The 15,766-nt window shown below is 41.2% G+C and overlaps 1 protein-coding gene across 1 annotated transcript; it reads left to right on the forward strand.

The window, feature by feature from the left end:
* Positions 1–2,346: 2,346 nt before the first annotated feature.
* LOC119720555 (probable ATP-dependent RNA helicase DHX58) lies at positions 2,347–14,340 on the forward strand. The gene is made up of 14 exons (XM_038190266.1): positions 2,347–2,704; positions 3,632–3,757; positions 4,636–4,977; positions 6,178–6,644; positions 7,255–7,497; positions 8,169–8,246; positions 8,660–8,828; positions 8,972–9,067; positions 9,282–9,436; positions 10,112–10,256; positions 10,844–11,080; positions 11,551–11,718; positions 12,056–12,219; positions 12,393–14,340. Exons 1-14 carry the CDS (start codon positions 2,563–2,565, stop codon positions 12,909–12,911), a joined length of 3,051 nt encoding a protein of 1,016 aa, XP_038046194.1. The 5' UTR covers positions 2,347–2,562; the 3' UTR covers positions 12,912–14,340.
* Positions 14,341–15,766: the final 1,426 nt, after the last annotated feature.

A 15,766-nucleotide genomic window follows, 5' to 3' on the forward strand; every position in this document is an offset into this window, starting at 1 on the left:
AGAGTGCCTCTCCTATTCAGTATTCATAGCATTATGAAGCTACGATTTTAATACAAATTTTATTATCCAAAAGCAACGAAAATAGTACTTAACCATAACTCTCTAGCCATTTACCTTTTGCATTTTATATTTAATCAGTGGTTATTTATGCTTAACATGCATGAAGTGTATGCCTTTTTGTTGGAAATTGTGACAGCAAATAATGTTAAAATGAAAATGGAATGCTTGAAAATGGGTGATGCAGTGTATTAGAATAATTACAAAATCTATATTTCTACATATTTTAATGTACACAAAGTCATTGTTTACGAAATAGAGTTATCTTAGAATATGTATTAGTGTAAGTTTCAGGTAAACTTTCATTAAAGAAACAGGACTATTTGGAAAATTGGCTTTTTTCTGCAGAGAACTCTCAATACCTTTTGAAGCAAGATTAGACTATCATTTCAGAGAGCTGAAAATAAAAAAATATCATATATATGTCAAGAAAATTTTAATTCTGCACTTGAGGTCCCAGTCTGGTCTTACTACATGTGTTGTGTAAAGAAGGTAAGTCTAAGTATCATTAAAACTTGAATCTCAAGCCAGTTCAGTTGAGTTTATAAGAATTATATAGGCCCACTTTTCTAGGTAACTAAATTAAATTATACAAATGTTTGTGAGTGCAATGGTAAGAATAATTTCATGAGGTGACGGATGAAATGTTCGCCTCGCGTGGAATGGAACATTTCATCTGTCACCGAATGAAATTATTCTTTCTATTGCACGAACATGAAACATTCATTATTTGTTTTATATAACAACTGAATAAATCCTCGTCATCTGATTGGATGACTTTTAATAGCCAATTTATTCAAGTTAAAAATTGTTTACAAGTTTGACAAGTTCAGAGTTATCATATTTAAGTTATGCAAACTGTTCAACAGGTTCAGAATTATCATATTCAATTTATCTCAATTTAAAACTTTTCTATAAATTTAGAACTTAAACAGTTCAATAAGTTCAGAACTTTTATTGCCAATTTAAACACCACAGCGCCACCTTCGGCAACATGTGCAGTGACAGTGCAATGGTACTTCTAATCACAGTGCAATAGTACTTCCATTGCACTGTGCGCGCCGTGCGTTGGTACGAATAATTCAATGACATGTGATCAACGATCCACCAATCAGATGACGGGGATTTATTCAGGTGTTGTATAAAAGTTTATAATTGATAACTGCAATAGACTAAGTTAAATGTTGGGCCTTCACTGCATAAAAAATGTGTTAATGTTATAGTCTTAATTTTATTTTTCTACATAAACCTGGTCGTTTTAGTTTAGATTTCTTAAAGGCAGGAAACTGGGGAAATAATGTCTGGTTGTAAAGGGGTGGGTGGTTGCCCATTTTCCCCCAGGGATATAAGAAGAACATTCATTTCTTGGGTCAACGAAACACTGTAAAGCCTTTACTCACCCACTTTCGGCTGGCCGTGTTGAACTTTGAACGAACCTGTTGAACAGCAGATTTTTTGTAAACTAATCTAAAACTTTTTTGAGTTGCTTAAGTGCAATGGCGTCAAATGGCCAAAGCTCGAAAAGGTTACATATTGCCCCCCCCCCCCCCCCCCAAAAAAGTACCTCTAAGGTTCTGAAAACTAAGACAACTTGTAGATTGCTGCCCATTTTGGGGGTGAGGCCTGTCTTGTTGGAACTTGGAATAATCACAACAGTGATTTTGATGGGTGTGGAAATAGACCTCATAGTCCACATTGACACACAACGAAAAGCATGCCTACCTTGTACCTCGTGAGTTGGAAAAACAGCACATGCATGATAATTGATATTATAAACAAAAATCACCAAGACGATAAGACCCCCACCACTGTAACCCCCACAAATTATTATTGATGTGAATATACCTTGATATTTATTACCACAATATCCTTAACCCTTTATTACACCTAAATATAACCCATCATTTTGTGAATGTTATCAATATAATCATTTGTTCTCAGTATTTTATCCACTGAGTATTTTCAACAATGGGGAATTTACGCGAAAATTTCGTAAGCGTAGGGGATGGCCACCTATTGCGTGTTAATTGTAATGCTTTTTTTTAAATACTGGGACTTTCCACTTTAAAACAAAATCTCGTGCAGAAATGGATACTATTTCATGTCAAAGCACGACTCAACTGGGCGTCGCGAGGGGGCGGGGTGCTCCCCCACCCCAGGGAAAAGCAACAAAAAAGAGGGGGGAAAAGGAAGAAATATAAAAAGAAATTTTTGGTGCAAAGTTAAGCGTAAAACAGCCGTCGGTACTAATTGGCAAGAATGTACCAGGCATTTCGTGATTGGCTGACAGCTGCGCGATTTCTCACTGGGGGAATCCCCGGACGTTCATAAAAACAGGGGAGAATGAATCATCACATTTCAGACTCGGACTTGACACAAGTCAGATGAAGAGTGGGGATACTGGGATACTGTTTTCTCTTGCTTAGATTTTTAAGTCTTTCGTTGAAATTGATCTGCAAATTTGTCGACGGAGAAAAAGCGAAGATACATCGCAAGTTGTAAACCATGGCAGACTGTTTTGCGGACGAGGACGGAGACCCAAAGTTGAAGATAATCACAGATGTTTTCCGACCCTATGTGGTGGAAAATCTCAATTTGACGTCCGAGTTTTTGTCTCTGCTGTACAGCAAGAATGGCCTTAATCGCGGTAAGACTAAGATAGTTACTACTAGCTTGTACTTTCCATCGAACTAGGCTCATAACATGGGGAGATTCGCCAGTTACTGTGTATGTTTTCCTTCACTTCAGCAGCTAATTTGTGTGTGAGTTTGATTCCATCGGCATCGCCGTTTGCGAGTTAACCACGCCCCTTAGACAACCCTATGGAATTTTGTACACTAAATTTTGTTTGTCTCAGATTTTGCGCGTTTCGCGTCCATTTGTATATCATGCAATTGGACAATATTTCACAAGCTGCGTTTACGCGATTCTAATGCGATTCTACCGCGTAGGTCAATAGGGGCCGTTGTCACCAGTAGAGGACAATCAGTCCCCAATTGACTGATCCAGTAAGCTCCGCCCAGTGCGCACGTGGGCAAATTAACACGTGCTCCTCTCCAATGCCACGCTGCATTTTCCTTCCGCGCACATCATACGCGCGTGCACGCATGTCGGACTTTAGTGCACGCATGTCGGACATAAATCACGGTTGTGATTGGTCAGAACACCATGGGGCGGTGCTTACTGGATCGGTCCATTGACCTATCACGGTAGAATCGCGTCAACGCAGCTTGTGAAATATTGTCAAATTACATGATAATTGATATACAAATAATGGATGCGGAATGCACAAAATCTGAGACAAACAAAAGTTAGTGTACAAAAACTCCATAGGGGTGTCTAAGGGGCGTGGCTTACTCGCAAACGGCGATAGGTCAATTCCCGAGAGGAGTACAAACAAAAGAGGGACAATAGGGGGTCCCCGATTGCAGGCATGGGTGTTTTGCTAATTGTGTTCAGTCAAGCAGTTATTCCTCTGGCTCTGCAAAGTAGGCTGAGTGCCAGTCAACAATGAAATCTACAAGGAATAAATGTGTCTAGATTAAACAAATATTGAATGCTCTCTCCTTTATAGAAACTATGGGGCATACAGAGCAACTTCTTCGGGAGGCATCTCCTGTCAATGTGCTCCTGGACCGCCTGGCCAGACTGAACAGGAAAGGAACGTACACTGCTTTTATTGAATGCCTGAGAAGTAAAGGTGAGCTGATATCATATTGAGCAATCCGAATATTATCAATTCTTACTGTATATATTACTATGGTGCTCCGCGTAGTTGAGCCCCATAGACAAATCACCAACGAATTTGTTGACTACTACAAAACGACTACTAAGTACAAAAATGTTCATCAAAATGTAGTCTATTGCCAGAAAACTGCTGCACAGTTTTCCTCTAAACTCCGTATGGTACTTCTTGACATACTCGTGTATGGTGTTCCCTAATCCCTAACGTGGTGCACTTCGACGTTTACCCCGACTTCCTCGTGTAGTGTTGCCAAACTTTTTTGCTGACAAACTTCAAATTCGATCAGTGAAATACTGGTACTTTTACCTTGTTAATGCTTGCTATTTAACCTCTGTGAAAATTTTGATGTCATGAAATTTAATCCGAAATTCAATAACGGTGGCATCTAGAAATTGGGCACAAATCGGCTGAGTGTTCCCCAACGTGGCGCACTTGAATAAATCTCGGAAAATTCCAAACATTTAAGAATTTGGGTAAAATTGATCAATTCTGATAAACAATTATTATCTCTACTTATATTCCCAACTAGAAGTTTGTCAGCAAATTATTTTCTATTTTTGGAAGACATTTTCAAAGGGTTCACTGTGCACTTTGAAATAAAATCGGAAAATCACACCGAAATAAATATTTCTTCTAACTTTGTAACGGTTAGATAAACCTGCGATTTATGAACGGGAGTGTTTAGAACTTTCTGTGAAATTTCAATAAAAAAGTTGCTGTAGCTAGGCACTACAGGCAAAAAATCAAAGTGCGCCACGTTAGGGGTTGCGCCACGTTAGAGTACATCAACAATATAGGGTAACAACATTTCTCTCATATTTTTATCCAATAAGGGAGTGCCTTCATTGCTGATGCGATTGAGGACAGCGCAGATGTGGAGGGGGAGAGACTAGATTTACTAAGGCACCTGATGCAGGCCTTCCACGTAAAACTCAACCAAATTGATCCCGCAAGCATGCTGCCCTACCTCCACTGCCTAAACACAGAGGAAAAAGAAAGCGTCAGTCAGACGACAATTAACCACGGAGACACTAGGGGTGCTGTTTTTCTGGTTGGGATACTTTGTAAGAAAGGCAGAGAAGTCGTTGGCCAATTGATGGAGGGTCTGAGAGAGACGGGACACGGAAGTCTCGCTGAGGAACTGTCTGAGCTTGTGTGCGCCCCTACATGTGCAGGTAAGGAGCTATCAAGCCTATCGTGACCTCTTTTCACAAGTCCATCACAAGATCCTCCGGTCTCCAGTCACAAGCTATTGACCAAGACATCCTTTGTTGTTTTTCATCACCTGCTACTCATTACTATAGACTTCTGAAGGGACTTGTGATTTTCTTTTGATCAGATCTTGATATTACGTTGCACGTGTAGTAGGGCTGTCCATTTTTAATAATTTGGTATTCGGTTACTCAAAACTGCCTTTGACCGAATATGTGGATATTCGAAACTGCCAGCTGCAATTGCTTGCTGCATCGGTAAAAAGTTGTGCCATTTTACAATTTGCATGCGGCAATCGATACAGGGCGCTAGAGAGTTTGCAGTAAGTACTTTTTTTACAACTGTGAAAGAGCTATAACCTGTGAACAAATTGAACCGCGGTAAACAGAAAAGTTACCGTTGACAAAAAAGTTGCACCTGACAATAAAGAGCCACAACTTTAGGATAAAATAACATCCTGGTCATGTGTGTATGTGCATAAGTTTTTCCATGTTTTCAAATATTCAAAGCAGCAAAAAGCTATTCGATTATTCCGTTGATGCTCGAGTATTGGACTATATGGTATATTTGAGACAGGCCTAACTTGCAGTTCCAAAAAAGTTGCTGAGAAAATTTCACTGATAGGGTTCATTTTGTCAAACAAAAAGTCCACTTTACTACAGCTTATTTGCTAGCAGAGTCTTGTTAGCCACTAGTTTTTCTGCCTGACTTATTTGCATACAGTGGGCCCATTGTGGTCTGTATATTTCCAACAATATCAGTGACTTTAATCGTATATGCTTCGTATACTATACTCCTTTTTTTAAACATAATGAGGAGGGCCAATTATAAAAATTTGCGTCATATACGCACTGACATTTATCATGAACTTGGGCTTCCTTTTTTGTCTGAATATTGAATTTTATTTGTTTTAATGAATTTTTTTAATTATCTATCCTGACACACTGAAAAAGGGAGTAAAAGCTTTGCTTTAATGCATTGATGCTCATGTTCTAAACCTCAAAAGGAAGTGATGTTGAGTTTTTGGTTTGAAAATTTGGTTTTAAATTTGACGGTTTTTTGCTCATTGCAGATGCATGGTTTTTAAATGGTCAATGTAAGAAAACTTTGTGTGATACTCAACGATCTTATATTTTGTTGATGAATATATCTTTGTTTTCTAGACACATGTGGTACCAATAATCTCTCTCAAGATGTTGAAATGGATGACTGCTGCTGTGGTGCCTCAAGCACATACACCGGCGTTGTCACGGATGAGCCGATGAACATTTTTGAGAGTGGCACCCCTGCAGAGAATACTAGCGGATGTGAGCCGTCGGCATCCGGTGCCTGTGCCCTGAAACCGGGGGAGCTCAGCCGCAGCTCTGATCGTGATACACCAGAGGGTGACTCTTCAGACGATGAGCCAAAACAGCTCAGACTGAGAGGTTACCAAGAGGAGCTGGTTGCAGCGTCTCTGCGAGGCACGAACTCTCTGGTCGTGGCCCCCACTGGCACCGGTAAGACTGTGGTAGCCGCTCGGTTGGTGAAAGCCTTTCTGGACAGGGAGAGTGGTGTGGGGCCCCGCAGCGGTTATCCTGCCCAGGTGATAAGAGATGGGCCCAACAAGGTGGTTTTCCTTGTCAATAAGGTGAGTTGCTACGGTTATGATTGTTCATACCAACCCACCCGTCTTTGCTGAACAACCCATGATGGACCAAATCATTCTACTTGAACATGATCTGTTACGATTCCCTTATGCCTTCAGATAATCATCCATCTACCGCACTGCTCAGGTGTGCTTTAGGGGTACAGGGCAAGCGACCCTTGTGTTTGTCTCCGTTCCTCAGCCCTATATGTAATTAACTTGCTTTCTGCCTCGCAACAAGCAACTTCCACAAAATATGTATGCAATATTTCTGAAGGCAACACCATGCTTGACACATTAGCAATAGTAATTCTCAGTGGTCTACCCCTACTGACTGGCTGCCATCTATTCTGATTCGTGTCCCGATACTATGAAAGTGGCCCAAATAACGTAGTTACTTAATATCTGGCCGACCGGTACATTTAGTCTTTTTGGAAGCGGATGTTTGAAAGAACATCAAAATCTCCTACTTACTAGAGCCAACGTTTTACCACACTTCCACTGAGCTTGCAGGAGTCTGTTCGTTTGGTTTGAATCTGATTCGACAGTGGGCACCACAAACAATCAAGAATAATATCATCATATGTAACAACGCCACTGATAATGTTTATAGATCCCCCTGGTCGACCAACAGTGCAACGTCTTTCAGAGCTACATGAGCGAGAGCAGCATCATGGGTCTGAGCGGTGAGATGAGTGACGCTGGCTCGCTGGTTGATCTGCTGGATGAGCACGACGTCCTAGTCATGACGGCTCAGATCTTGGTCAATGCTCTGCAGGGAGTCAAGGACGATAACGATCGCTTGGAGCTCTCCAAGATTGGCCTGCTTGTGTTTGACGAGTGTCACCACTGCCAGGTAATTTGCATACCGAGATATACCATTTGCATAATCTAATATTGAAATATGCAAATTTTGGTTTGAATATGTAAATATGCAGATTTTTGTTTGAATATTTGAAGTTACCAGAAGAAGACGGTTGGGTCAACAAAGCAATGATCATTCAAGCTAATTTTCTTCTTTATTAAAGGGAATGTACAACATTTGCTTTTGCTGCAATTTTCAGAAATAAATGGATTTGGAGGATTAGTATGTTATAGCAAATATTGTTAAAATGACTTGTTTCACGATTTGGGCTTGTAGATGCTGGAAAAACCAAGAAAACCAATCATGTTCTTGTAGATGAAACAGAGCAATTTATAAACTTTGCAGAACTGTAAGGTCAGAAAATCTGTCTAGCAGGCTTGAACCCCTTTACAGGTGTGTAATCAATTGCAAAGAAAACGCGGAATAACTAATTATGAAAAATTAGGAGCACTTTTTGAAAAAAGCCAGTTTTCTCCAACGCTAGTTGGCTGACCAGCATTGGAAAAATCCCATTTTTCTTGAAAATGACAGCACACCAGGAGCCATGATTTTACAGAATGTTTTAGACTGTCATATTCCATAACAATCCAGTGAGGTATTTCGTGATAATTTGATCATTTCGTTTTGTGATGTTTGCAAATGTTGTATCTTCCCTTTAACAGAAAGATGATCCGTACAACAAAATCATGACACAGTATTGTGGTGTAAAGCTGTCTTCGCCTGAAACGCCCAGACCGCAGGTGAGAATTTGCATCTCTTTTCAGAAAACATTGTACCAGTAGTTTTTCAATTCAAATTAACATTTGCATGCTGAAATTATCATATTTGTGGAGGTGCGTGTCTGTAAATTTGATCCACCATCAGCTGCATTTGAGCTTATTATCCAACTCGTGAATTTGATCAGTGGTTTTCTTGGTTGGGAGAGAAGCATCTTGTTCATGAATCTAAAGGAAAACTTTCAATGGATGTTGGTATTTTAGAGTGGTCGTTGCCATTTGTTATTCTCAGATTACAAACCCACCAGGCCTCTCCTGATACTCCTGATATGCTGATACTGAGCCTCCACAATTTCCGGAGTACCCGAACTATTCCCAAAAATGCACAGCCAAATGAAATTTTTTTCCGAACATTCCTCAATCCTATTTCATGCCAGGTTCTTGGGCTAACTGCCTCCATGGGGGTAGGCAAGGCGAGCACCCTCTATGAGGCAGAGTTCCACATCATGAAGATGTGCGCCAACTTGGATGTTGAAAAGATCTGCACGGTTCAGGATCAGCAAAACAAGGAAGAGCTCCGACAGATTAGGGACAAACCAGAGGAAGGTATGGCTTCACAAATCCCGCAAACTCAAAATATTTCCTTACCCCCCAATTGGCCCCACCCCCCACCCCGCCCCCCCCCCCCTTCAACTGGATTTATATTATTATATTATAAACTGTCAAATTGTTACCAATCTATTTTTCAGATATCTTTGAGGTGCCAGGGCGCAAGAATAATAGTTTTGTGAAGGAGATCGTTGGGATAATGGAAAAGATTGAGGCCAAGATATCACGAACCCAAGGTAATAGAATGCAGGGTTCATTATATTATCCTCTTAATTTACTTTGTGTTTATGCACGTTTCAGTGGTCAACCTCTGACTGACTGAGTCATTGACCAATGGGTCGCTGACTGACTGGGTCACTAGTCTTGATTTGTCAAAATATTCTAGTCGCACAAAACAAAAAATTTCCCTTCTTTTCGAAATTTCATGAAAGATTCTATATTTTTTTATAGAGGGTAAGGATTGGCTTAAACAGCCAGCTTCTGTGCCAAAGCGTGGCACCCAGGGCTATGAGAACTGGCTCGTTCAGATGGGAAAGTATTTCATCGAAAATGCCGTCAATGATGAAACCCGCAGGAAACTTGTGACGTGCAAGGACCACTTGAAGGTGCGTAGTTTGATATCTTTCTCAAATTGAGGCTTTGTTCAGAGTATAGGAAAATACTAAAATATTGAAAATGTTAGAGCACATGTGGTCTAGCGGTGGAGCACAGGATTCATGATCGTGAGATTGGGTGTTCGAGCCCTGCCATGGCCATGCATGTTGTGCCCTTGAGTAAGGCACTTTACCTCAATTACTCCTCTCAACCCAGGTGTTAAATGGGTACCGGCATTATTCAGTGCTGGGAAGGTAACAGACTCGCTGTGGAGGAGGTGTGACGATCCCCCCACAGCAGCAGCATTATATTGAGTCTGGCCCAATCGCTTTGAAAGAGAGATGGGCACTCTGTTCCTGTGAACACAGGCTCGTCCCCTTTTAAAATTCCCGAAGAAGCATTAAAGTGTTGAAAAACAATGTTCCAAGAAATTTCCTGCTCTCTAGAGCTCAATTAAGCCCAGTCCCCGTAGAATGGGCCCTGGCTGTTGCTCTTTATACCGCCCCAATTTGCCCTATCAGTCAATTTGTTCATGAATTAATTAATGAGTAAATTCAGTGTGTTACAACGAAATGCAAGTGTTAATGGGTTAAAATTAAGATATTAAAATCTGAAATCCATTTTTGGTGAACAAATTCGGCAATCATTTTTTGTTAGATTTGTTTTTGACAACTTTTTCATTTCAGGAGTACAATGCCTGCCTGTACATCAACCGTGATGCAAGGACACAGGACGCCCTGGACCACATCAAAAACTTCCTGGAGAGCCTTCAAGTTGGAACCACATCAGGCTTTAGTCCGGATGAACAGCAGTTGGTGGATTTATTCCAAGGTAAGTTTGCACACTGGCGACGGTCTCACTCCAGGCCTACCTAAGACAAGCACTCGCCCTACCCACCCCCTCAAAACAGAATCAGCATTCGCAATGCTGGAAGAAAAAGGGGTACACCACTCTGATGTGTCACATGAAAAATAAAAATCTATTTGACTTTCGTCAACCTGACAGAGAAGTTCCCCTACCCTTCACCTTATATAAAGCCACCATTTACAATTTTCAACACATTGATCACTGAAGAACATCAGGCAGAAAATACACTTTCGCATCCGGACTAGAATTTGTTGCAAACCTAACAATTCATTTATTGACAACCTATTGGAACCTTTATCTGCGTGTCAAATTGTTTCCCAGTTTTCCAGTTTCTGCTACTCTCTAACCCTAAGTTGATTCTAGCCATGTTAGCAGTAGCGTTTCCAGGGAGGGGATTTTTATGGCGTCATAAAACAAAATCAACAGTATTTTTTAAGACGGTTTTAAGATGGTTCAGACGTCAAAACAGTAAAGTCTTATTCCCCCCCCCCCCATCCCGACATAAAAACCTTGGAGTTAAGACACATTCCCATGCCTGTATTCATGCACAGACAAGCTGAAACTCTTGAAGGCATTTGCAGTGAGTCCGCACCCAGACCTTCAGAATCCACTCTTGCAGCGTCTGACCGAGATCCTGAATGACACCTTAGTCGGAAGAGCCGATTCCCGCGGCATTCTCTTCTGCAAGACACGCGCCACATCGAAGGCCTTGCATGCGTGGCTGCAGGCTACGCCCAGCCTCCAGTGCCTGCAAGCCGGCATACTGACCGGAAGTGGCGGTTCCGAAGGTCAGTGCGTTCTCTCAGAAGTTAGAACTCAAAGAGATTAACCCTTACTCTCTGAGGGTAGTTTACTGCATGTCAGTTGGTTATGCCAATGCCCTCCAGCTGCAGTTTATTGGCAGATAGTTTGTCTTAACAGTGAAGGCTCCAATTGGCAGGAGTTGGAGGCCCTGGAGGGTGCCTGATACTGACCAGCTGGGGGCACTCACTTTGTTATCAGAGGACTCTCATTGTTCTCTGTGGCATGTATTGGAGTGCCTGTCCAGTTACCCTTGAAATGACATGGCAGATATTGGAGGGCCGTGCAAAAAACATATGCCATTTTCTTAAGGCACATAATGGCATGCATTGGAGGGTCCAGTTGGGTAAGGGTTAAGAATTACTCACAAATAAACCCCTCTGTTGTAGCCCACATGGTGTCCATACGTAGTCAAATCATAAAATACTACTTTTCTTTGTTGTTTTTTTCACCCCAGGTATGACACAAACTAAGCAAGGGGAGTTCCTTGATATGTTCCGTGAGGGCAAGCACAGGTTGATGGTGGCCACCTCGGTGGCAGAAGAGGGATTGGATATCCAACAGTGTAACGTCGTCATCTGCTGCAACTACATCTCCAATGAGATTGGACGAGTCCAGGCCCAAGGTATATAGAGCCATTCATGTACTCGTTGAAATATTGCAAGGTTAAGTATTACGAAGAGCCAAATTTATCCATTGTCAAGTTTTGACATGATGTAGATGGCATAGATGACAGAAGAGGGCCAGCAGAGGATGGGGGGGGGGGGGGGGGGAAACGGCAAGGGGGCATCCCCCCCCCCCCCCCCACCAACACCACCACCCACACACACTTTGTGAAATTGATTTTTGCCTTGCCCGCCCTCTTTTTTAATGTACTGTGCCCACGCCCCCTTTTAAGAACATCTCTAGTGCCACTTGTAAATTGATAATATTATTTGTTTAATTGTTCATGTGGTCTCTAGGAAGAAGCAGGGCACGTGGTGGCAAGTACTTCTTGGTCCTTTCTGAAGAGCTGACCCTGACCAGTCGTGAGTTCCGGAACCGCATCCGTGAAAAGATGATGTACAAAGCCACCGATAGCCTCCAGAAAATGCACGACATGAACCCGAATGAGTTCCTGGAAAAGGTACATAAATATTACCCAATACCTCTATGCCACAGTGGTCAGTGATGGATGGGGGGGGGGAGGTGAAAAGTTGCTCTGGGGGTCCGCCAAATATATTTCGTGGATTTTTCCCCAAATCTAGTCACCCCTGATGTGTATGAGTCAAGATGTCCATATTGTTACTCATCCCACAGATTGTGAAGATTCAGAAGGAGAGTCGCCTTGAGCGCCAGGTTAAGGAGCGCGCCTTGGCCCGACTTCAGCACAACAGGGAGCTGATGGATGTCAGCATGCTCTGCCGCAAGTGCAGCCGCCACGTCTGCACCTTGGACGACATCCGGCGCATCGAGAACGCCCACCACGTGGTGCTCAATCCTGCCTTCCGTAAGCAGTACAAGCTGGTACCCCACAACAAGCCTGTTAAGAAGGTGGACTTCGAGAAGCTGAAGAGGATCCTGTGCGGGGACGCCAGTTGCTCCCAGGAGTGGGGCATCCAGATGAAGTACAAAGGCTGCGTCGTCTTTGCCCTGACCCCCGTCAACTTGATATTCAATCCTCAAAACCGGAGCAGACGGAGCTACGGGAAGTGGAAGCAAGTCCCGTACCAGATTGCCGAGATGGACATGGAGGAACTCCTGGAGGTGAGTATGAATATGGAGGACGAAGAGGATAACATCAATGAGGATGATGGGGATATCTGGGCACTATCTTAAAACTGGCGCCTTTCCACCGTGAAACTCTCAAATGCAAAATGTGTGTGGTGCTTAAATGGTACGCTATTTATCACCACACACAGTAAATATCAGCAACATTTGATTGAAAAGTTTTTAATTCTAATATTGGCAAAATGTAAAGGATAACGCGGCAGTATGTTCCCATACTCATGAATGAGGAGTATTGTGGTAAAGTACCTTGCCTAAGAACACACTTAGTGTGTGCACGAACCATTATGGCATCTCCTCATTGTTGTAAAACTCCTCTGGAACTGACTATCGCTGAGCTTTCTGAAAAAGTGGAAAATTGAGCGCTAGTGGAAAACTATCAAATAACATGTATGAATTTATCATGGGTCTGAATTTTGCTTTTGTATGGAAATGGGTTGTTAACGGTTTGTCTGACATTCAGTTTTTACTTAGTTTTGTTTTGCAATGTGTTGATCCAGTTAGGATATGAAATTTTATAGATTTGTTAGTAGTCTAACAAAATATACTTTGGCTGTGCCAGCAGAAGCACATTCTGATCAAATTTACATAATTTGAAGCATTGATGTAGTTGTATATAATCACATATAATGTTGCTGCGGTAATTTATGTAATCTTCAAGCAAACATGTGTCAGCTTTCCTAATTGGTCGATCCATGGCAACAACAGTGTGATATCATCCCGTAGGCCACGGTCATATTGCACTCCCACAACATGTTATTCCAAGACGTGTACGCTCTTCCTGCCGCATGCATGCGTTTAAGGATAACCACTGAAAAGTTTGTGTACAGTGTGCGCGTTGCATCTTCACTGTGCATCAAGTTTGCTTGAAGATAATATTCTGTATGTGAAACATAGAAAATGTTATATGGGCAATTTTGTAAATTCGGACGTACATGTCAGACACTTCAGCTGCTATTGGGAAACATCACTAATAATTCTCTTACATCTAAAACTAAGGTACCCCCGCCTGAACAAGTTTGTCCATCATGTGATCGGACGCATGCAGAAAATTGGATTTTACAGAATTGCCTTAGATCATCTGTTTGGCATATAGGATGACACAACTGTACTACATTATTCTGTTTCCGCTTGTGCTTGTGCTGTAGTTCATAAATGTTTGTGCAGTATTTATTGTAGTATTGAAGTGTATAAATCTAAGCATTGAAGTGTATAAATCTAAGCAATATAACACTGACTTATTAGATTATAACCTAAAGATGTAGTAGAAATCTAGTAAACAATTGCAAATATCTTTGTGCAAGGCCAAATTTCAATATAGTGCCCTGCCCTTTTCATAGCATTACAAAGTTATGATTTTAATACAAATTCTAATCTTCAAAAGCAACAAAACCTATCCAGAACCAATTCCCTACCCACTTGGTTTGCATTTATACTTACTCGGTGGTTAAACCCTTGTTGACGCAATTTTAATCAAAATGTAAGGTTAACCCCTTGTTGACGTAATTTTCATCAAAATGCAAGGTTAACCCCTTGTTGACCTAATTTCAATCAAAATGCAAGGTAAACCCCTTGTTGACACAATTTTTGGTTAAACTTACGTCAGCAAGGGGTTAACCTTAGATTTTGATGAAAATTGCGTCAGCAAGGGGTTAACCTTGCATTTTTATTGAATTACGTCAACAAGGGGTTAACCTTGCATTTTGATAAAAATTGCGTCAACAAGGGGTTAACCTTACATTTTGAATGAAATTAGGAAAACAAGGGGTTAACCTTACATTTTGAATGAAATTAGGTCAACAGGGGTTGACCTTACATTTTGATTAAAATTGCGTCAACAAGGGGTTAACCTTACATATTTATTGAAATTACATCAACAAGGGGTTGACCTTGTATTTTGAAATTACGTAAACAAGGCGTTAACCTTGCATTTTGAAAGGTTAACCCCTTGTTGACGCAATGTTCATCAGAATTACATCAACAAGGGGTTGACCTTGTATTTTGAAATTACGTAAACCCCATGTTGACGTAATTTTCATCAAAATGCAATGTTGACGCAATGTTCATCAGAATGCAAGGTAAACCCCTTGTTGACGCATTTTTTGGTTAAACTTACGTCAGCAAGGGGTTAACCTTAGATTTTGATAAAATTGCGTCAACAAGGGGTTAACCTTGCATTTTGATTGAAATTAGGTCAACAAGGGGTTAACCTTACATTTTGATTAAAATTGCGTCAACAAGGGGTTAACCTTGCATTTTGATGAAAATTACGTCAACATGGGGTTAACCTTGCATTTTGATGAAAATTGTGGAAACAAGGGGTTAACCTTGCATTTTGATTGAAAATTACGTCAACAAGGGGTTAACCTTACATTTTTATTGAAATGACATCAACAAGGGGTTTACCTTGCATTTTGATGAATATTGCGGCAACAAGGGGTTAACCTTACATTTTGATCGAAATTACGTCAACAAGGGGTTAACCTTGCATTTTGATGAAAATTGCGTCAACAAGGGGCTAACCTTGCATTTTGATGAAAATTGCGGCAACAAGGGGTTAACCTTGCATTTTGATGAAAATTGCGGCAACAAGGGGTTAACCTTGCATTTTGTTTAAAATTACGGCAACAAGGGGTTAACCTTGCATTTTGATCGAAATTACGTCAACAAGGGGTTAACCTTGCATTTTGATGAAAATTGCGTCAACAAGGGGTTAACCTTGCATTTTGATCGAAATTACATCAACAAGGGGTTAACCTTGCATTTTGATGAAAATTACGGCAACAAGGGGTTAACCTTGCATTTTGATCGAAATTACATCAACAAGGGGTTAACCTTACATTTTGATGAAAATTACGTCAACAAGGGGTTAACCTTGCATTTTGATGAAAATTGCGGCAACAAGG

The sequence above is a fragment of the Patiria miniata genome, unplaced genomic scaffold (assembly GCF_015706575.1).
Source record: "Patiria miniata isolate m_02_andy unplaced genomic scaffold, ASM1570657v1 HiC_scaffold_9, whole genome shotgun sequence".
NCBI classification, from domain to species: Eukaryota; Metazoa; Echinodermata; class Asteroidea; order Valvatida; family Asterinidae; genus Patiria; species Patiria miniata.